Source organism: Mus musculus, chromosome 10, assembly GCF_000001635.26.
Source record: "Mus musculus strain C57BL/6J chromosome 10, GRCm38.p6 C57BL/6J".
Taxonomy (NCBI): Eukaryota; Metazoa; Chordata; class Mammalia; order Rodentia; family Muridae; genus Mus; species Mus musculus.
Window position 1 is genome coordinate 128,677,066 of NC_000076.6, and position 22,287 is coordinate 128,699,352.

At 44.6% G+C, this 22,287-nt stretch overlaps 3 protein-coding genes across 9 annotated transcripts in view; 1 reads left to right on the top strand and 2 right to left on the bottom strand.

The window, feature by feature from the left end:
* Positions 1-104: 104 nt before the first annotated feature.
* Rab5b (RAB5B, member RAS oncogene family) lies at positions 105-19,219 on the bottom strand. Of its 2 annotated transcripts, none has more exons than XM_006513384.4 (6): positions 18,964-19,219; positions 9,683-9,943; positions 6,130-6,281; positions 5,759-5,881; positions 4,321-4,414; positions 105-2,580 (listed from the first exon to the last, which is right to left on the bottom strand). In XM_006513384.4, exons 2-6 carry the CDS (start codon positions 9,843-9,845, stop codon positions 2,465-2,467), a joined length of 648 nt encoding a protein of 215 aa, XP_006513447.1. In that variant the 5' UTR covers positions 9,846-9,943; positions 18,964-19,219; the 3' UTR covers positions 105-2,464. The 2 variants fall into 2 exon arrangements, with proteins under 2 accessions (XP_006513447.1, NP_803130.1); NM_177411.4 differs by having other exon boundaries at positions 114-2,580; positions 19,121-19,203.
* The window catches only part of Pmel (premelanosome protein), a 24,351-nt gene continuing 20,886 nt past the window's right edge, over positions 18,823-22,287 (top strand). The window contains exon 1 of the mRNA XM_030244967.1: positions 18,823-19,548. The gene's annotated coding sequence lies outside the window, so the exon portion shown is untranslated. The remainder of the gene's footprint in view (positions 19,549-22,287) is intronic.
* The window catches only part of Cdk2 (cyclin-dependent kinase 2), a 7,114-nt gene continuing 5,699 nt past the window's right edge, over positions 20,873-22,287 (bottom strand). For 4 of the 6 annotated variants that reach the window (XM_030244853.1, XM_011243321.3, XM_030244854.1 and 1 more), the window contains one exon: positions 20,873-22,145. In XM_030244853.1, coding sequence (XP_030100713.1) covers positions 22,041-22,145 — 105 coding nt within the window. In that variant the 3' untranslated portion in view covers positions 20,873-22,040. The remainder of the gene's footprint in view (positions 22,146-22,287) is intronic. The other 2 variants (NM_016756.4, NM_183417.3) reach the window with 1 other exon arrangement.

The window sequence follows — 22,287 nt, forward strand, 5'->3', positions numbered from 1 at the left end:
GCCAAGGTGGAGGGAAAGGATGCTTGAGGTATCATGGATTTATTTCTCTGGGCCCTTTCTTCCCATTTTTTAGTTTCAGGCAGACAAACAAAACAACAGTCCAGTGCACTTTCTTTTTTCCTTTTTTACTTACATTAAATACATCGATAAATCAGCAGTTGCATTCTGTTACCACGATTGTTATGTTAGGAGAGTGAAAGAAAGGCAAATGCTTCCTTAGGAAAGAAATATAAAGGCAAAAATGTTGAGCCCTCCCCCTAAAAACTGATCAAAAGAAAAAAGGTAACGGGGGAGGGGAGGGAGAGAACAAAACCCCTCAAGCCCAACAGAGCTCCAGCGAAGGCAGGAGAGCTGGCAGGAGGAGAGGGAAGGCAGCAGGTAGGCCAGGAACTAAGGCCAATACTGTTCCTAAGAGAGGGGGGGAGGGAGGGAAGGAGGGAGGGAGGGAAAGCCTAGGGAAATGGTTTCCCAGCCCCAAGGCAATAAAACATCTTCACTTTTGCAGAGAAGGAATTAAGTTTCTAAGAGACTTGGAGAGCTTCCCTCGAGTCTCCACTTGTAAAAAGGATGTGCCTGGATATTTTGCAGATGAACAGGTTCTAGGAAAGTAAATATATGTTTCAGGGCCATGAGAACTAAGGCTGCCCCTGGAAAAGGAAGAGAATTGAGTCCTAAGTGGAGGAACCTAAGTTGGGTCCTTGAGAATCTTGGCCTCATGGATTCCTCAGCTGCTCTGGAACACAAGTCAGTCTCTGAGCCCAAGGGGCAGAAAGGCTCAACTCGAGGTTACCGTGGTCTTTTCCTTTCTTCTGCATGTTTCTCCCAAACTCTGGCTAAAATACCAAGTTTCCTCTTGCTTTGATGGCTTCCCACAGACACCCTCAAACACCTAATATAGGACGTAGAGAGGCCAGAGACTTAGGAAGGACCAAAGCCCTCTGATGATACAAGGCAGTTGTGAGGCACCTTCAGTTCTAGCTGCCCTGTCATTGGACAAGCAGCCTTTGTGGTAGGAGCCCCTAGTGGTACACGGATTAAGTAAGAGTAAGTGGGGGAATGAAGGAGGAACTAAACCCAAGATATTAACAAAAGGAGAAGAAAAGAAGGCTAATGGGAGCCAGGAGGCAGAGCAGACTGTACAGAGAATAAAGACTTATACGTATTTACAGGGAAGTAGAAAAGACATGGTAAGACATAGCAAACTGAATGTGAACCCTGGGAAGATAGAACACTCCTTTTGCCTGACCTTTCTTTACTCCACTACCATGGCCCATGCTATTCTGAGGCCACTCCCCAGTTGCTCAGACAAACCTATACCCAAGAATAGAGGTATGAATCAGTCAGGAAGCTAGCAGTGGAGACTGGGTGTGAGTAGCTGCCACTGCTACTGTCTTCTATAGGGCCAAACCTCATTCATTGTAGATTCCATTTAATTAAAACGGTTGAAGGATAGGTAAATCAATCAACCCCCCCCCCCCCACACACAAAAAAACCTGTATCTTGACTGAACTACCATCAATTAAAGTGCAAACTGCAGGGGCATGGTGTCTGGGGTTAAGGCCATCTCAAGGCCAGGGTAGGGGAAATGCCTATGTATACATAGGCCTCAGAGGACGGTATCAGAGTACCTCCTCCAATTAGATCACAGCAGAGCTAAAGGTGCAGGCAACCAGTGAAGATTCTTTGGAGCACTCTGAGGTCCAATCCCCACACTCGAGTGGGGTGAGTGGATGGGGACAAAAGGGAAACCAGCCTCGGGGCAAGTTCCAGAGCCACGGATGACACTGCACCTCAACCTTTGTCCTACTAATAAACTCCCATTCAGTGCCTGCGAGCTTGACTCCCTGTTCTCACTCCTACCTAGGAACGCCCTCCACAAGTCCTACTCATTGGTGCCGCAGTGTTTCATAGACAAGAAACTCTTACCAGATAAATAAAATGGGAAAGCAATGTTTCCTCACTCCCTCCTGCTGCGAGCCTTACTCTCCCCACAAGGTCTTTAATGTAACTAAAAGTATATCCCTCCCTTCTCAGTCCCTGGGATTACCCTTCATCATCTTGTAAAGAGGAGAAACAGGATCAAGAAGAGGGAGTAATGATGAAAGGTGGGATGTGAGGCAGGAGACAGAAGTCTTCTCTGAAACACTGGAAAAACACGGGGGTGGGGGACAATGAGAAGGTCACTGTCTTGCACCTAGAACACGAAGTGAAGAAGTTTGTTTTGGAAGGAAGGTCCTGGGGAGATGTGACCCCAAGCCCCAGGTAGGGCATAGTAGTGGCAACAGCTGCCTGGTGTTGGTTGCTGAAGCATTAAAAAGTGCCATGACGGAGCTGTCAGGAGGCAGCCCTTGGGAGCCAGGGCTCAGTGTGCTGTTACCGTAGGGACTGTGTGCTGAGGGGTGGGGATGGAGGTTATTTCTTAGCTCTCGTGCTAACTCCATACATATTTGCTTCGAGCCACCCCTCAGTTGCTACAACACTGGCTCTTGTTCTGCTGGGACTGCTCATGAAGATCCACACCCCGACTTCGGCCTGCCGCACCCCCCAGATTCTGGGGTTCGCTCTTTGGCAACTTCTTTGCTAAAAATAAAACAGAACAAAGTATGGTAGATTTTACTCATATACACTTCCCACCCCAAACAAGACGACTATTGAGAGGGGATAAGAGAGATTAAAACAATGATTTGAAGAGGGCCCAAGTTTTTGCAAACCTCACTGAACACAGAGAGCTAAAGCTGCCACCCAAGGATGGACGTTACCAAGCAAGTGAAGCTGTTTCTACACTGAAGATTTTTTTGTCTGAGGTGCTAGGGACTGAACCCACTGTTAAACCTCTGACTTTGGTTTCTTTCTGTAGTCCAGATTAGCTTCAAATTCTTGATCCTCTGGACTCCGCCTCCTGAATGGCAGGATTACAGGTGTTCACCACTATGCCACTTTGGTTTTTTTTGGTTTCTTTTGTAGTTTTTAACTACATGTGTGTATGAGTGGCTAGGTGCACACAGATGCAGGTGCCCTCAGAGGTCAGAGGTGTCATACCCCTTGGAGCTAGAGTTGCAGGTGGTTGTGAGCCACCTGATGTGAGTACTTGGAAACAAAAGTGGGTTCTCTGCAAGAACAGTATGTACTCTTAAATCACTGAGCCATCTCTCCGGCCCACTTTTGGTTTGTTTTGAAATCAGGTTTTATGTAGCCCAGGTTGACCTCAAACTTACTAAATAGCCAAAGACAACCTTGATCCTCTTGTCTCTAAGTCCCAAGTATTATGATTATAGGTGTGCTTCAATGAATCTTGCCAAAGAGTTTAGGCTGCAATCTTTCAGTGTTAGCCCACTGCCCTGACTGGTGAGATTCTGCGTATGCATTACGGTGCCAGAGTGAAGGGTTTGGGTTTTGCCTTTTGTTTTGACACAAGTTTCAACACATAGCTAGCCCTGGCTGTATTTTTCGTCCTTTTCTTTTCTTTTCTTTTTTTAAGATTTATTTATTTATTTTATGTATATGGGTACACTGTAGCTGTACAGATGAGGTTGTGAGCCTTCATGAAGTTGTTAGAAATTGAATTTTTAAAGCCTTTGCTTGCTCTTGTTGGACCCCCGCTCACTCTGGTCAACTCTGCTTGCTCAGTCCCTGCTTGCTCCAGCCCAAAGATTTATTTATTATTATACATAAGTACATAGTAGTTGTCTTCAGACACTTCAGAAGAGGGAGTCAGATCTTATTACAGGTGGTTGTGAGTCACCATGTGATTGCTGGGATTTAAACTCAGGACCTTCAGAAGAGCAGTCAGTGCTCTTACCCGCTTAGCCATCTCGCCAGCCCCCTTTCTTTTTTCCTAAGACAGGGTCTCTCTATCTGACCAGGAATTCATTACAACGACCCAGCTGGCCTCGAACTCACAAGCGATCGATCTATTAGCTTCTGCTGCCCAAGTTGCAACAACATCATTTTAAGGTTTGAGGCCATCACAACATGATGAAATATATTAAAGGGTTGCAGAATTAGGAAGATTGAGAACCACTGGCCTAATACTTATTATGTAGTGCAATTAGTTTCAGACTTATGGCAATCCTCCTGTTTTGGCCTCCCAAGTACTGGATGATAAGCATGCAGAACCATGTCTAACTTTAGGATTAAGTTTTTCTTGTTTTGCTTCTTGGCAGTGTTGGGCCTTCCATCTCCTATGTAAGTATTGTACAACTGTACTACATCTCCAGCCCCATACCTACAGTAATTTATAAAACCCTATCCTTGGTTTTGGGTTAATGACAGCTTTACCTACAAGGAGAGAAAGAAGACTTCAGACCACTCTGACCTTACCTATTGCCAGGAAGAGATCATTCACGTTCATAGCAGTCTTAGCTGAAGTCTCCATAAATAATAAGCTGTTGTCATCTGCATATGCCTGAGCCTCCTAAAAGGGATGAAAGTAGCATTGCTTTTATATTCTCAAGTAGTACTCTAGCATGAAAGAATATTTTATGTTCTCTCCTCTTAATGACCTTTTATATAGGGACCCTGGTATATAATATATAATACATACTTTATATATAGCCCTGGACCCATAATATAGTAATGATTCCCATCAAGATAAACCCGTGCCACTAAATTCAACAGAGATGTCAGGAATCTCTGTGTGTACACATATCCAGATGTGCAGGTAGAGGACAGAGGTTGACTTTGGGTATCTTCCTTAACTACTGCTCATCTTATTTGTTTTCTTTTTTTTTTCTTTTCAATTTATTGTTTGTAGGAGGAAAGGCACAGGCACAGCCACCTCTGTATAAATATTGGGGCCACACAGCTGCAAAGGCATCTCCTGCAGGAGGACCTAATTGAGGACTGCTTGAGACCAAGGATTATTTATGTAAACAATGTCAGCCAAACTGCTGTTTTGGGGACCAATGGGGCACGAGTAGAGGGTATTAAAGGAGCTTGCAGCAGTTCAGATGAGCGTGCTGCTGAAGTCTCAGTCCGTGTTGTTGATTCCACACCACCTCACTTCCAATACCCAAGGGCAGGTAGGGTCAGGCAGCGGGTGGTCCAAGGCACAGATAACAACTATTTGCATATATGTACACATGTGTATGTGTGTGCATGGCTGAAAGCCATGGTATGCTTATGGAGGTCAGAGTCAATGACGGAAGTCGTTCTCTCCTTCCTTCTTTATTTGGACTCCAAGGACTGAACTTAGGCCCCACCTTTACCTGTAGATATCTTACTAACCCCTACCTTATTGCCTTTTAAGACAACCTCTCTCACTGAACTTGAAACAGCTACTCTGTTTTAGCTAGAGTAGCTGGCCAGTAAGCCCCAGAGACATCCCAAGCACTGAGAGTGCAGGCAGGTGCAGCCTCACCACGCCTTTTTAATTGATGCTGGGAATCCAAGCCTCCCCCCTTCCACACAAGCAATTTACCCCAGGGTGAAGAATCTTAACATGGAGCAGGGTAAACTGACAGGGGTCTTTGGGCTATGGTATGTCAATAGTTCCTTACCTCAAATCTAACTATTTCCTGCTTCCTGTTTTCACCCTGGTACCCTACAACTGCTATTTCCCTACCCCTCTAATCTGGAACTTTCTTCTGATTCCTTTAAAATCTGTTGGCTGCCATTTGGTCACACTGTTGCTGTATCTAATCTGGTATACAACTAGGGAAGGAGACAACGAAAGCCTCACATGAAAATTTCAGGAGACTGGGAAAAAGAGGTCCCACATACAGACCAAGTGTGCTAGGGATTCTGTAGGCCACCTTACTTCATACTCCACCATGCGCTTGTTGGCAAGGTCAGCTTTGTTCCCTGCCAAGGCAATAACAATGCTAGGGCTGGCTTGCCGCTGTAGTTCCTTTACCCATGTCTTTGCCCGAGCAAACGTTTCCTGGGAAAACATGAGAGAGAATGTGCTGGAATGAGTGCCAGTCCACAATCATCACTTTCTCAGCCCCACACCTCTCCTCTTCAGGTGCCCTTTCTTCCCTGAAATCATAGGTCTCTGACAACCTGCACCTCCGGCTTAGTGCTTGGAAGCATAGTTGGTACTTCTTTCTTGCTATTTAAGAACTCTTTCCTCTCCTACCTAACTTAATATCTATGAAGCTCAGTGAACAGTTTTCTTAGCCCACTTACCTGATTAGTAATATCATAGACCACGATTGCAGCCTGGGCACCCCTGTAGTACATAGGGGCTAAACTGTGGTATCGCTCCTGCCCAGCAGTGTCCCAGATCTCAAACTTGACTGTTGTGTCATCTAAACACACGGATTGGGTGAGGAAGGCCGCTATGAAGGAGAAAATGAACAAGTTGTAAGTGGGACAAAGGGTGGGAAGATCCCACTCCCCTTCATGTTACCTCTGCACATCCTAAGACCAGTTGCCACCAAGGCCCACCAGCTACAGGGTTAGTGTCCTCCATTCATGTAACTTTTGAAACAGGAGCAAGATGGCTTCTGAATGTTTGAGTACAGGCAGGAGGCTCAAGAGTTCAAGGTCTCACTTGACTATTTAGCAAGTTTAAAGCCAGGCTGGGCCAAAGGAACCCTTAGATTTATTTGTTCATTTATTCACTTAAGAGTCTCCGAGCTGGGGGGGGGGGGGGAGGAGGAAGGTATGGGGGACTTTTGGGATAGCATTGGAAATGTAAATGAAGAAAATATCTAATTAAAATAAATTAATTAATTAAAAAAAAGTCTCCAAGCTGGGTGGTGATGGCACACTCCTTTAATCCCAGCACTAGAAAGGCAGAGGTAGGCGGATCTCTTTAAGTTTGAGGGTAGCCTGGTCTACATAGTGAGTTCCAGGACAGCCAGGGCTACATAAAGAAACCCTATCTTTATAAAAAAAAAAAAGGAGGCAGTAAGTATAAGAGTACGTCAAGAAGTAGGAGGAGAAAGTGGAGAGTTGGCTCAGCAGTCAAGAGCACTTGTTGTTTTGTCAGAGTTTGATTCCAAGCACCTACACTGTGGCTCACAACATGCAATTCATCTTCCAGGGAATCCAATATCCTCTTCTAACCTAGCACTAACAGTGCACAAATACGCAACTGAGCAAAATATTCATATACCCCAAATAATAAATCTATAACCATAAAAAACATTCAAACAGACAAACAAAAAGAATTACAAGGAGACAGGCATGGTGGTGTTGTGTCTTTAATCCCAACACGAGGGAGGTCGAGGCAGGTAGATCTCTGTCAGGATGAGTCAGTGGTCAAGAGCACTGGTTCTTACACAGGACCAAGTTTCAGTTGCCAGTCCCCACATGGCGGCTCACAACCATCCATCATTCCAAATCCAGGGATCTGATGTCCTCTGCAAGCACCAGGCACACATATGGTACACATACATACATACATGCAGGCAAAACACTCTCTCTCTCTCTCTCTCTCTCTCTCTCTCTCTCTCTCACACACACACACACACACACACACACACAAACACACACACACAAAGAAAGGAATCTTTCTTAAAAGTTGAATAAGGCCTAGAGAGATGGCACAGAGGTAAGGAGCACTGGCTGCTCTACCATAGGACCTGGGCTCAATTCCCAATACCCCTGAGGCGGCTTACGACTATCTATAAGTCCAGTTCCAGGGGATCCAACATGCTCACACAGTCAAAACACATAAAAATATAAATTATATATAAAAAGTTAAATAAGTAATAAAAACAGTAACTTTTAAAAATTAGATTTTCAGGGCCCAACACACCTGTACGTCTAGCAATTGGCAGGTGGAGGAAGGAGAATCAGAAAGACAAGGCCGGGGCTGGAGAGATGGCTCTGCGGGTAAGAGCACTGACTGCTCTTCCGAAGGTCCTGAGTTCAAATCCCAGCAACCACATGGTGGCTCACAACCACTGGTAATGAGATCTGATGCCCTCTTCTGGTGCGTCTGAAGTCAGCTATAGTGTACTTATGTACTTATGGGCCAGAGCAAGCAGGGACTGAGCGAGTGAAGTTGACTGGAGCTAGCTGAGGCTGACCAGAGCAAGCAGAGGTCCTAAAAATTCAATTCCCATCAACCACATGAAGGCTCACAACCATCTGTACAGCTGTGGTGTACTCACATACATATATACATACATACATACCATACAAATAAATAAATAATTAAAAGAAAAGAAAGAAAGACAAGGACATTCATTCTTGCTATACCAGTCTGGCCTACTCAAGTCTCCATCTCAAACAAACCAACCCCACAGGATTTTAAAACCTGATGGCAGGTACTAGAATGACACACTTCCAAGATGCACATGTGGAGGTCAGAGAACAACTCTGTGGAACTGGCTCTCTCCTTCCACATCTTCAGGTTAGTACAGCAAGCACCTTAACTTGTAAGCCATCTCATTGACTCATATTTTTTTCCAGTAAAATGATAAATTTTATCAAAAAGAAAAGATTTACCATATATTTGTATGCTGTGTATGGGTGCATGCATGTGAATGCAGATACCTACAGAAGCCAGAAGAGGTGTGGGATGCCGTGGTTTGACTTCTGGGATTATAGGTAGTTCTGCGCTGCCCACCTTCTGAGGACACTAGGAATTCAGGTCCTCTAAAGGGACAGCACACTCCCTTAACCACTGAGCCATCTCCAGCATCCCCAGGAAAACCTTTAGCAAGGTTCCAACCCAGACTTAAGCAAGGCATTAAGTGAGCGGTGCTCACTGACAAGCAGCTGCACCGTAAGGGTGGGTGTGAGATTGATTACCAAGGGACTCATCTGAATATGAATCACTGCTCCATTACAGCAACACAATTCTGGGGGGATAGAACTGGGGATTGAACAAGAGGCCTTTTGCATACTAAACAAGTACTCTACCCACTGAACTATATTCCTAGTCCTTTTTTGTTTAGTCAGGATCTGGTTTGTAATGAAGACTGATGGAACTCACTCTGTTGCACACATAAGATCCCCACACCTTCAATTACCAAGTATCTAAGATAGCAGGCCTGTGTCAATGGGCCTGAACATTTGTTTTTAAAATTTTTTAGTTATGTATATATTTGTTTTTTAAGTATTTATATTATTATTTTTTAAATTACAAGTTATTGTGTGCTAGTAGGCCAAATGTGTCAGACCACCCTCCTCGCAAACTGCCCCCCAACCTCCCCCTCGCTGGAGTCACAGGTAGTTGTGAGCCACCTGAGGTTTGCTCAGAACCAAACTTGGGTGTGTGTCTGTGTGTGTCCCTACAAGTTCAGTATGTGTTTCTAACTTCTCAGCCATCTCTCCAGTTCCTGAGTGTCAGCCTTGGACTGTCCGAGAACTTGAAGCAGTCCCCTGCCTTTGCTTCCAGAGTGTTTCCATGTTTAGGAAAGAAGCGCCTCACCCTGCTTTCTCTCTCTCTTTTTTTCTTTTTAAAAACAGGGTTTCTCTGTTGCCCTGGCTGTTCTGGATTTCATTCTATAGACCAGGCTGGTCTCAAACACCCAGAGTGCTGGAATTAAAGGCGTGCATCACCATGCTCAGCCTGATTTTGCTTTTTAATTGTAATAGGGCCTCACATAGGCCAGGCTGGCCTTGTCAAACTCTATTGTTAAGAATGGCCTTGAATGCCTAATCTTCCTGCATTTTTCATGTCTGGGATTAAAAACCCATCCTGAGAGTCAGTTCTAAAATCATGTCCCAGATGTTCTTTTCAAGACCTACTAAGTGTTGAACCTTCCTACTAAGCACTCACCTCCAATGGTGCTTTCCTGGTATTCATGGAACTGTCCTTTGACAAAACGTAACACCAGGCTAGACTTCCCCACTGCAGACTCTCCCAGCAGGACCAATTTGAACTGGCATATTTTGCTGGCCTGGGGTTGCCCATTGGGCCTGGCTGTACTTCTGCTAGTCATAGCCAGGTTATCAAAGTAGGAGAAGGTAGAGGGAGGGGAATGCCACAAAGCGGCAAAGGGGGAAGGGGAAGGGGAGGGACTTCCAGGCCTCAACAGTCCTGTAAAGAAAAAAATAGATGAAATTAGACACAGTTCCATTGAAACTGCATTTTTTTTTTTTTTTTTTTTTTTTTTTGGTTTTTCAACACAGGGTTTCTCTGTATAGCCCTGGCTGTCCTGGAATTCACTTTGTAGACCAGGCTAGCCTTGAACTCAGAAATCCGCCTTACTCTGCCTCCTGAGTGCTGGAATTAAAGGCGTGCACCACCACTGCCCGGCTAAACTTCATTTTTTAAAAAAACATTTTTTGTTTTGTTTTATGAGATGGTCTAAAAATTTTGGTATATAGTCCAGGTTGGCTTTAAACCTGTGACAATTTTCCTGCCTCAGCTTCCCAAGTGCTAGGATCAGAGGCAAGGACCACCAAACTCAATAAGGTTTCTTTAACAGGGTCTAGATAGCTCAGAGTGACTTGAACTCCTGATTCTTCTGCCTTCACCCACTCCCACTGAAGTGCTAGACCGGCAAGCCCACATGGATTTTATGCCAAGTTTATTCTGGTTTTCTGAGACAACGTCTCATTGAATAGTAGTGGCTGGCCTGGAACTTACCATGTAGACCAGGCTAGCCTTGAAATTACAGTGATCTCCCTGCCTCGTCCTCTGAGTGCTATGGTTACAGGTGTGCACAATCACTTTTTAGAACAAGAACAGAATCTCATTTCCTTGTTTCTAAAACTTGGCTCTGGTAATTAACTATACCACATTGAAAGGTTACTCACACTTCTGATAAGGTCCTACACAGCTGACCTTCAGTGAGAGTGGTAAAGAGCAAAACAAGAACTGCTTCTGGGCAAGTGTGGTGCTATGTACCTGCAATCCCAGCATTCAGGAGGCTAGGCAGGAGGATCCATCACTAGCTTAAGGCCCACCCTGTCTAGTCCTCCCAATCATCTATACACACAAAGAACTGCATCTGCAATAAAGATTGCTCTTCCAGAGTATGACTAGCAAGGGAGCTGAAATGGAGACTGAAAAGGAGTCTTAAATCCCTGACACATCTTCAAAGTTTTCCCCTGAATCACGGCAAACTTTAGCTGGCCTGTCCAACCACAGGTACACTAGTATGCAACTGGTGTGTGTGTGTGTGTGTGTGTGTGTGTGTGTGTGTTTTCTCCTCCTCTTACTGATTGATTTATTGGTTGACTGGATGGTTCTGAGGATTTTCACAAGCTAGGCAGGCAAGTATTTTGAATACCAAGCCCTTAGTTTTCTTAGATAAGATCTCACTACATAGTTGGCTTGATGCTTAATATGTAGCCTAGGCTGGCCTCCATCTGATAGAATTTCAGGTCCTGAGCACCATACTATGATTTTTTTTTTCTGGTCTCTTGATGCTACCCCATATTTATATTTAACATTTACATATATTAATTATTACTATATTCCTGCAAAGCACCCAAGATATGAAAAAAGAAACGGGAATGAAGGTGAGGGTAAAAAGGATTAGCAGAGGGTTGAAGCAGTGATCATGGGACTCACAGATGACTGTGCCCTGTGGACACTACACCAACAGTCCTAATAGCCCTGACTTACAGTACCACTAAGTTTATGTGTGTGTGGAGGTCAGAAGACAGCTGCAAGAGCTTGCTCTCTCCTCCTACAATATGGGTTCCAGAGATGGACAAGTATCCTTACCTGCTGAGCCATCTTGCTGCCTTCCTGCTACTGTTCTAAAGACTCACACTCTGGCTGGGTGTGATATTGGAGACACATATTAGGAGGCAGACACAGGTGACTCTCTTGAGTTTGAGACCCGGCTGGTCTACACAGTAAGTTCCAAACTAGTCTGGCTCCTTCATGTGTATGTGTGTACATCTATACATATGGACACCATACACAATTGTCCAAGAAATCTGAAAACTATTCCTGCAAATCACAACTATTTTGCTTCTTTACCAACTGTGCAGTGTTTCTCAAACTGTGGGCTCTATAACAGTAATGATCTTGAAATCAGAGGGGTGGAATGAAGCTGTCTCTGGCCAGCCTATAGCTATCAGGGCTACTAAAACACTTTTAGATGTTTAGGTTAGAACTTAATACAGAGCATCCCAGGGACCAGAAGAGCCCTCAACCTTGGTACTAAAATTATAGAGCCTTGTAGCTGTAGCCCAAGCTGCCCTGCCTCAGGTACCTAAGTGCTGACACAGGTCTTCACCAGCATTCCCAGCTGATTTTTTTTTTTTCAACTAAGAGTTGACAATGGGCAAATGATCCACTTAAATTAAAAAAAAAAAAAAAAAAAAAAAGTAACAGCAATCTGACTGTAACCTTGAGGGTTGATTTGGCTGTGGCTGGCTAGCTGGGTGTCACCTTCCTTCTACACAGCTAATGGTTTGTTCCTTCTAAAGAACAAACAGCCTTCCTGGAGAGAGGACTCTTTTTCAGTCAAGGGTAGTGAGACCTTGTCTGAAAACATAAAAGTTGACAGTCAACCTAGCCTACTGAGTTCTTGCCCAGCCAAAGTTACACTGCAAGATCAAAAAGAAAGGGCAGCCTCACAGACAGGAGCAGCTTAGGAAACACCTGCTAACTTGAGAGGACTGAGGTCTGTCCACAGGTCACCCCACTGGGCAGGGACACAAGAGGATGTTCTCCAAGCACCACTGCAAAGTCCAAATAACAGGAAGGGTTTGTTAGCCTGTCAGCCCCAACTAGAGGGAGACTGCAGTCCTTCGTTATTCCCCATAACTTGCTTCAACTCAGTACACTACATCTATGGAAAACTTCTGGAGATCTATCATCTGTCAGTAAACAGAGTTCCCAGTACATGGCCACCACACTCTGTCCAGTCTCAAATGTCAGCCCTGTAAGGTCAGTCAGCAAAAAGCCAGTCCATATGTCAAATACTCCATTTCTACTTTACAGGTGAGAAAACAGGCTCATAAAGTTAGTTAACTTTCAGGCATTCAGTATAGACAGCTGGACAGTAGTATCTCTGCCCCCTTTTATATCACCATGCTTGCTTGCCTTCCTTCCTTCCTTATTATTATTATTTTTTATTTTATTTTATTTTTTTTGGCTGTGGCTGTGTAGCCTAGGTTGGTCTTCAACTCAAACTTTTACTCATTTGCTTTTGTCTTCAATGTGCTGGGATTACAGACATACAACATGTCACTTGGTCTCCCTCCACTGTATTTTGTTTGAAACATTTTTGGGAACAAGATAGACTTATACTTGTGGTGAACCTCTTGTTTTGGCTGCTCAGATGCTTGGATTATAGATGTAAGCCAACTACATCCAGCTCTATTGTACTTTGTTGCTGCTGAAGACAAGGTTTCTCTATGCAGCCTTGGCTGGCCTGGAAATCATACTGTAGACCAGGCTGGCTTCAAACTCAAGATTTGCCTGCCTCTGCCTCCTGAATGGTGGGATTAAAGGCACTGACACACCAGATCTTACTGTGTTTGTGTGCAAACATGCTTATGATGACCGGAGGATGCTGAGATGTTTCTCCAGCACCGTCCATTTGATTTTTTTGAAACAGGGTCTCTCACTGGCTGACCAATTGTGCTTGGTCAGAAGGATGGACAGTGAGCCCCCATAATCTGTTTGTCTCTACACCTCGCCAGACCTGGAACTACATGTAGGTGACAGGTTTTTTCCCCCTCACATGGGTTTTAGGGATTAAAATCAGGTCTTCAAAAGCATGTTTCCAGGAGCTGGGCGTGGTGGCGAACACCTTTAATCCCAGCACTCAGAAGGCAGAGGAAGGAGGATTTCTGAGTTTGAGGCCAGCCTGGTCTACAGAGTTCCAGGACAGCCAGGGCTACACAGAGAAGCCCGGTCTAGAAAAAGAAAAAAAAGCATGTTTCCCACTGAGATATTTCCCCAGTCCCTCTACTATACTTCTCAAAGAATCAGGAATGCTTAATTTGGTGAGGGTACTAAAATACAAATATGAGTGTACACCAGAGAGAGCTTCTGTCTCAGTTCAGCTCCGCTAAGTGCTTGCTTTGGAACTGGAAACTTTCCTAACTAGGATCTATTCTCACACTGTTCCGATAGGATTGCCATTACTCCTCTGTAGCAGGCCTTAAACAAGCCCTGCCTGGATAGTTGGCAAAAGGGAAACTGTGGCAATTTGTAGGATTCAGTGAGTTTTGGAGTCAATGTGAGATTTACTAAAGGAAGATGGGGCAGAAGCCAACAAATACCTTCATTTCCTTTCTACTTGCTTTAGACCCAAATCACTGAAATCTTCAACTGAGAGTTCTACTACTTAGCTCAGCTCTTTAACTGTTGATTCAACATTATCCAGTGAGTCACTGGCTTAAGAGTTCCACCTCCTCCCTGCTCCCCCTTGTTTCTCCAAAAGGTAAAAAGCATGCTTATCGCTTATCAGCATGGCAGTGCTAACTCCCAATTATTGACTTGGGAAAGATTAGAACACCTTCCCTAATTTGTCTACCTAGAAAATCCCAAACTTATAGGGTTGAGTATAAATGTCACTTGTGAAACTACATAATTATCTCCTTATGATAGTAAAATTCATCATTGCTCTAGACTACCCCAAAAAGCTAATTATGACCAAGACTTAAGAGCCAGAGAAATGGGTCTAAAAAGTGAGTTCCAGGACAGCCAGGGCTACACAGACAAACCCTGTGTCAACAAAGCAAAGCAAAGCAAAACAAAACATAAAAAAACTAAAACCATTTACTTTCTGTGTATATGTGCACATATGTGTGCTTGACTGCCACAGTACATTTGTGGCAGTCAGAGGACAGCCGCTGGGAGTTGGCTTTCTCCTTCCATAATGTGGGCTCTGGGACTCGAACACTCATCAAGCTTTCAATACCTTTCGTTACCTGTAGAGCTATCTCCCCAACCAGCAACATATTCCTATCATGTATTTACCACACTGAGTTATATCCATTTACTCTGCTAAACCTTCTCAAAAAGTGGGATTTTTAAAAACGTGTAATTATAAACCTTCAGAGAAGTAGTAGTAGTTCATTAAGTATTCCTGAAATCTTCCCCAACCTACTCCTCCCTGGATAGACCTCAGTTCAGTTTAGGGAGTTCTTGACAGGTTTTAGAACAGTTCTCTTCCGATGGAGTGACCCCACCCACACAGTACTGTTGTAATTCACATGGGCCAACTGCTCTTCCTGCCACCCGTTATTATGTCTCCCATGGCCTAATCACAGTGTCTCTGTAACACTGAGGCAACTCCTAGTGCCTTAAAAAACAAACCTCTTTGAGGTTTTAGGTGATGTTAAGCAGATTTTTGTTTGTTTGTTTGTTTTCTGAGACAGGGCTTTTCTGCGTAATAGCCCTGGCAGTCCTAGAATTCTCTTTGTACATTGGGCTGGCCTCAAATTCAGAGATAGGACTGCCTCCAGAGTGCTGGAATTAAGGGCGTGCACCACCACACCTGAGAAGCAGTTTTTTAAAAAGGTCATTATCCCTGGCCTTGAGAAACAAGTTTAGAAATAAAGGTCACAGACAGCCAGGTATCCACAACCCCTAAGAGAAAGGTACACTCTAGCCACTCCAGAAACCTGTACTTTCCTCTCCTCACCGGGTGACTTCTTTTATCAATTCAGTTGTTGTTCAATGAATGACTAAGTCTTTCCTGAAACTTTCTTGGGAAGTAAGAGTATATACTGTCTATGGTTTTGTGGCATCCTTCCTCTCGGAGGGCCATTGCGCTTCCTTACTTCAAGTTCACTGTTTCACACTTTGATTCCATTTGGCCTCACACAAGCTGTGCTACTGATCCCCTTCCCACCTGAGATGTCTCAGGGTTAGGAAGTAGGTGTCTGTTGCTTCTCCTACCCGATCTGTGGCTCCTTCTCAGAAGCCAAATGTATTAACACACACACAGACAAGCAAACCACCACGGACTCATTCTTGCACTAAAGCAAAGTAAGAGAAGATACAGAGTACGATGTTTAAGGGACCAAGAAAGCCCTCTTCTCCTAGTATACTACTGTAACTCCAGGCCTGTGTTTGAAATTGGACATTGCTAAGCCTCTTTAGCTCCCTAAATATGCAGAAGACTTTGGTAAATTTGGGAGATAATATTTTAAGTCACTATGAATAATTTACAGCTTAAATTTTAGCAATTCCAAATACAACCTCTATTTTCATTCTCTTTGTGCTTAGGATCTGGTAAATGCTAATCATATATTCTACCACTAGGCTACAATCCTAAACCCTAAATTTAAAAACAAAAACAAAACCTTGTGGGCAGTAGTGATACTGTTTGGGATAGTGTCTGTTATGTAGCTTAGCCTGGCCTTGAACTCTGCTGCTTCAGTCTCCTGAATACTGGAATCAAAGGCAAGTACCACCATGCCCAGCTTCCAGATCACTTCTTGAAAGGTTTTAAGGAGAAGATAGGAAAAGCAAAACAAAATAAAACCAAAACAAACAAACAAACAAACAAAAAAAACCTCAGCCGGGCGTGGTGGCGCATGCCTTAGTCCCAGCACTTGGGAGGCAGAGGCAGGTGGATTTCTGAGTTAGAGGCCAGGCTGGTCTACAAAGTGAGTTCCAGGACAGTCAGGACTATACAGAGAAACCCTGTCTCGAAAAACAAAACAAAACAAAACAAAACAAAAGGATGGCAAAGATTACAGAGGGTGAACACACATACACACATCCCAATAGTTTTCTCCAGGACTGACTGTGTAGGTGAGAAAGTGGGAGGAGGGGTAAACTGAGGTTTTTGCTGGACACCGTGCAATGACCATATTAGAGGGCTTCAAAAAGTCAAAAAAGTCCAAGTTCAAATTCAGAGAAATATGGGAACTTCTTGGGTCACTATACCAAGCCAGGTACAAGACCCTCTTCTGGAACCATGACCATCTCCCTGAGATAAGGAAGAGACAGTCAAGTACTGTGAAAATGTGGATGAACGAGGGGTTTCTGATTCTTCACTCTAGTAGAGATGCTAACAACTATCCTAAACAAAATTATTCCCCTTATTGTTTCTTTCTTGCCTATAAAAGTCTTGCTTATTATGCATTTGGGCGGTTTCTAGACTACCCAGTGCACCACTATGTGTATACACTGAAGAAGGCAAATGATAACTCAAAGGACAGCTCTATGTTTGTTCTGAATTTGATAGAAGGCAAGATGAACGGCAAAGGGAACACAATAAATAGCAGAGTGTCATCCAAGAGAATGTCGTGGAGAGAATGAGAACAGCATTTAGGAGCACATGAAAAAAACCTGTCTTTGCTTGGGTTTTTTTCATGTGCTCACTAAATGATGGTCTCATTCTTTCCATAGTATTCTGCTCTTGATTAGTCTTATTTAATACCTCTAACTGTCCTAAATGAAATAAGCTATGTATAGAAGGACTCAGATTTTATATATTTCTGTACAGCTTAAACACTTTAATATATGTATGTGTTACTTTGATAATTAAGAAATGTAGTGATACAAGTTATGGAGATGGCTTGGCGGCCCTTAGTGCTCTTGTAAGAGACCTGTGTTCAGTTTCCAGCACCAACACGGCAGCTCCTAATTGTCCAGCGGGTCTAGTACCTTTTCTGACCTCTGAGGGGTCCTGCATGCATGTGGTATATATGCAGGACACTATGTGGTAAAAAAAATAAATAAATTCAGTGATCACTAACATTAGTATAGAAAGGAAAGAGGAGGAGGAAGAGGAGGTAGAACCCTAAGGGAGAAACCAATAGGGTCCAATCTATAAAAAATTTGACAGGTTAGCAAACCCCTCCCTCTATATGTGTGTGTGTGTGTATATATGTATGCATACATACACACACACACACACATGCCATGTTTGAATACCAAACAGCCACAAGTTATCCTCTGACATTGTGGCTCACATATGTATGCAGGTTATTACATATAATATAATTTAAAGACTTCTTCATTCTCTATAATCCATCTTTCTAAATACCTCAAGGTTTGACCTAAATAACTAATCTCACACACACACACACACACACACACGTTCCTGAATAAGTGGGCAAAGAAGAAAGGATGGTGCCAACCTTCTGGTAGCTAACCTCTCAATTCTTCCCCAAATCCCTTCAGGGATATCACCTCACAGTTCCTGGCGTGAATAGTCTGTCCCATTAACTATCTAGGAAATGCTCAAGTGCAAGTCTCACAGAAGTTTCAATAAACATGGTCCTTTTTTTTTTTTTTTTTTTTTTTTAATGGCTGGGGATTGCTTTGCCCCTTTCCATGCAAATGACAGAGTTCCTCAAATCTAGGTTAAATAAGCGTAGTCACCACAGATCACATTATGAAGTGGGAAAGACTGAGCAAAGCACTCCCAAATTTTCTTAGTTCTCTCACAGTAGATGAAATAGGAAAAACAACGAATACAATAGCAAACCTAAAGGAAACAGGAGTGCAGTCATGACTAGCTATGAGGTCAGGGTAAACTAAAGTGGTGTGTGTGTGTGGGGGGGGGGGGCTGGACGTAGAGCTGCCAGGCGCCATGGAATAATACATAATTTTACCTTTGTCTTCATTCCCTATTCCTGAAGTACCCCAAAACTTCAAATCACCACACCCAAGCACTAAAGGAACAGAAGAGTAAGGAACTTCCAAGATACTGAGCCTCCCCTCACCATCATTCCAGAAGTTCCCATTACTAATAGCAAACCGTTTCTACTTCCTTCCACTTTGGTCTTCTACATTCTTCATTGACTTCAGTGAGACCAAATCCCTCTCGGCAACACCAGTACCCCTAGTTCCCCTTTCAACAGTCACTTTCCCTGAAAAGAATGCCTCTCTCGGCTAAGAGCCCCAACAGTGGATGTCTCGGGAGACCCAGCCTCGGCTACCCTCGGGGCTGGGCGTAGCACTGTCCCCTCCACACCTCCAGCCAAATGGGCTGGCTTCCCCTCCCTCACTGCCTGGTCTCCGACCCCAGCTCCTCCCTCCTCACCGCGGTGCTCAGAGTCCCGAGGCCGGCCCTGGTCCTCACCGGCTCCGGGTCCCCGCGCCCGGCCCCCGAGCGGCCACCACAGCCAGAACCCAGCCGCCTCCCAACTAGAGGCTCGGCTCCCAGCCCTGCCGATCACCTCCTCAGCGCCCACTAGGCCTGTGGGACAGCCCCTTCGGCCCTCTCCAGGAGGTTCTGGAGCCCTGACGTCGGCCCGCCCCGCCTCTGCCACAGGCCAGGCGGCGCTCCTCTCGGGACCTCCGCCTCTGCCCTTGTGGGCTCCATCAGCTCGGTACCTGGGGCTCCGTATCCCCCGTCGGGCCCAAGCCTGTGTGGAACAGACAAACAGCTGCAGCTCAACCAAACTCCTACCCCCTTCGCCTCCTCCTCCTCCTCCTCCTCGCCGGGGCGGCTCCAGCCAATCGCAAGATCACCCGCCTACCGTGGTGGGTGGGCTATGTGAGCGTCCGCCCGCCAATCTTCTGGAGAAAGGCGGGCTCTGAGGGACTATCACCAACTAGCACAAGTGAGAGACTGGATTGGCGAGGCCGCAAGCCAATACCTACACGAGAAGCCTTGAAGATTGACGGGATAAGTAGCCATTAAAGAGAGAGCTCCTGGGAAAGGGGGCAGTGCATCACTGACAGGCATGTGCGTCAGCCAATAGAACCTCAACACCCGTGACACCCCTCCCCCGCCTCTCGACTCGTAAACATCTAATCAGGTGAGTGAAGAAGGCGGGTCAAAAGGAAATTTTAACCAGTATTGGGAAATTTCCGAATTTGACAGGCAGGCAAGGCTAGTGAAGAAGTGAAGAAGGCTTTTGGTCGGGTGTGGTGTGGCACTCCCAATCTCAGCACAGTGGATTGGGGTGGAGGCAGTTCTGAGTTTGAGGCTAACCCGGGATACTCAGTTTAACAAGACCTCAGTATAAGGGGGATGGGGAGGGGAGTAAACTGGGCTTGGTGGCCCACATGTTTAATCCTAGCAATCGGGAGGATCTCCATGAGTTCCAAGCTACACAACGATGTCCCCCCCCCAAAAAAACAAAAACAAAAAACAATGATACCAGCATTAACCTTCTCTTCTCCCCGTGCCCTGCTTTCTGTGTCAAATTAAGAAAGTAAAGACCCTGCTGGGCATGGTGGTGCACGCCTTTAATCCCAGCACTGGGAAGGCAGAGGCAAGGCGGATTTCTGAGTCTGGCCAGTCTGGTCTACAAAGTGAGTTCCAAGACAGCCAGGGCTACACAGAGAAACCCTGTCTCGAAAAACCAAAAAAAAAAAAAAAAAAAAAAAAAAAAAAAAAAAGTAAAGACCCAAAACCAGGAAATTAAACAACTTTTATCTTGTAAATTCTTTTTAGTGGCGCACTAGAGAACAGTAGTTTTGGGGTGAATTGCCATGACAACAGAAAGTGGTAGTCTGAAGACACTTTAGCCTCCTAAATATTTTCACATTGATATTTTCTGAATTGTTTGTAAATGTGAAAAAACATTTAGACAACTTTGCTGAGGATTTTTTTTTTTTTTCGGTACTGAGGATTGAACCTAGGGCCTAGAGGCAAGCTAGAGAAGCATACACTTCCGGTAGAAGACCCAAGGCCTGTTCCCAGTACCACTGCTCACAGCTGCCTGTAACTCTAGGAGAGATGATATGCCCTCTTCTGGCCTCTGCGGGCACTTGTGGCTCACATGCACACACAATTTCAAAACCAGACCAAACAAACAAAACTCTACACAAAATGGTGAACACTTCCTGGGAAATGGAGGGTTGAGACAAAGGCCCCTGAAGCCCACTCAAGTTGCTGCTAAAAGAAGGAATTGAAACAGTGTTCTGTATTGGTGTGCCTGTGTGAGTAGGGGAAAGTTGGAAGGAAGCTCTTCAGTTTCTCCATCCTTACAAACACCCCACTAAAGAGCATGGCAGGAGGGCCTGCATGTACAGAGATTAGGTGGACACATACTGCTTATTCACATTCAGAATATCACCCACACCATTTTTTCAGTAAAAAAATAAATGAAGGATAAATATGAAAGAGATTCACTCTACAGCTGAGAATATTTTCTTTTAATGAATTTACAAACTAAATTACAAATAATATTAACAGAACACTGGAGGACAGGGAGTGGGAGAAGAAAATCATAAAAGAAATATTTTCTTTTAACAATTACAAAATCCCAAAGTGCACATGGCAACAAATCCATCCACACTGACAAAAAAAAAAAAAAAAGGAAAAAGAAGAAACAACAACAAAACCACTAAAGTATCCAAACTACTTTAACTTGAAATATAAATATAATTGTTCACTCTTTTATAGAAAATTTCCCCCAATGACCTAACCAGGTCAAAGCCTTACAAAAGCATCAGCATTCTCAAATGATGTCTCCTGGCCTGCATCACTGCTCTCAGAGGAGGACGGCAATGAGGCCCTCTGACAACTCAAGAACTGAGCTTCCAAAAGGAAGGCTAGGAACCTGGCTCATTGGTGGTACATTTGCTTAGTGAGGGCAAAGTCCTGGGTGTAGCAGTCAGCACCAGAAAACAGTAAGATTGCTAAAAAGAGAAATTCAAGTGTCTTTCACCTTGCCCTGTGAACCACGATGAACAGACCAGAGTGACGTGCAAGCCCTGTGCCCTCCTGGCTCTTCTTGCCTGGGGAAGGTAGACAGGGCACTGGAGGGAATCATTTCTGCTTCTCCAAACGGGCCCTTGATTGCTAGGTGAGGCCGAACGCTAAAACTAAGGTACAAACGGCTTAGGCCTATTTTTCAATCTAATTCATTAAAACGGCCCCCTCTTGCTTGGTTCTGAGCTGTCCCAACTTAGGCTTCTGCTCATGTTCATTAGTTCACAAAACAGTGGCAGCAGGAGTCTGGGGGCGTTTCCCTCAACATGGTAATTATGAGACAGTCTTAAGATTGGGATGGCAAAACCTGACACAGGGGAAAACTGTCAGTTTTGCTTTGAATACCAATCCTTCTCAGTAATGACTGAGAAGAGGGGAAGAAGCTGGTGGAAGCCGGGTTAAGTGCATCTAATGCCAAAACCTTGCCCCCTTTTCCCTAACCCTTCCCTGCACCTCTGAATCCCCAGAACTGGCTGGCAAGAGAAAAGGCGAATGCTAAGACAGCCAGAAAACATCAGAAGGCTGACCTGTGTCCAAAAGGCCCAGGGTCAAGTCAGACCACGGGTGAAAAGGGCTTTGGGAAGGGCATCAGAGCCGAAGGTGGGGCACTGGTTTAGTTACATCCTGGAAGAAAGGGTGAGCCAGGGCTGCTTTGGCTGAAATCCGCTTGTTGGGGTCATAGTGCAGCATTTGCTGGAAAGAGAAATATATTCTAACTTCAGTGATGTGGCAGCGGGCCAGAAGGACAGCAGGTGTACTCAGAAACTTGGGAACCAGTATTCTCCTTACCCAGTTCTCATTTCCCTCCTCCCAAATCTGAACCAACCTACTGAAG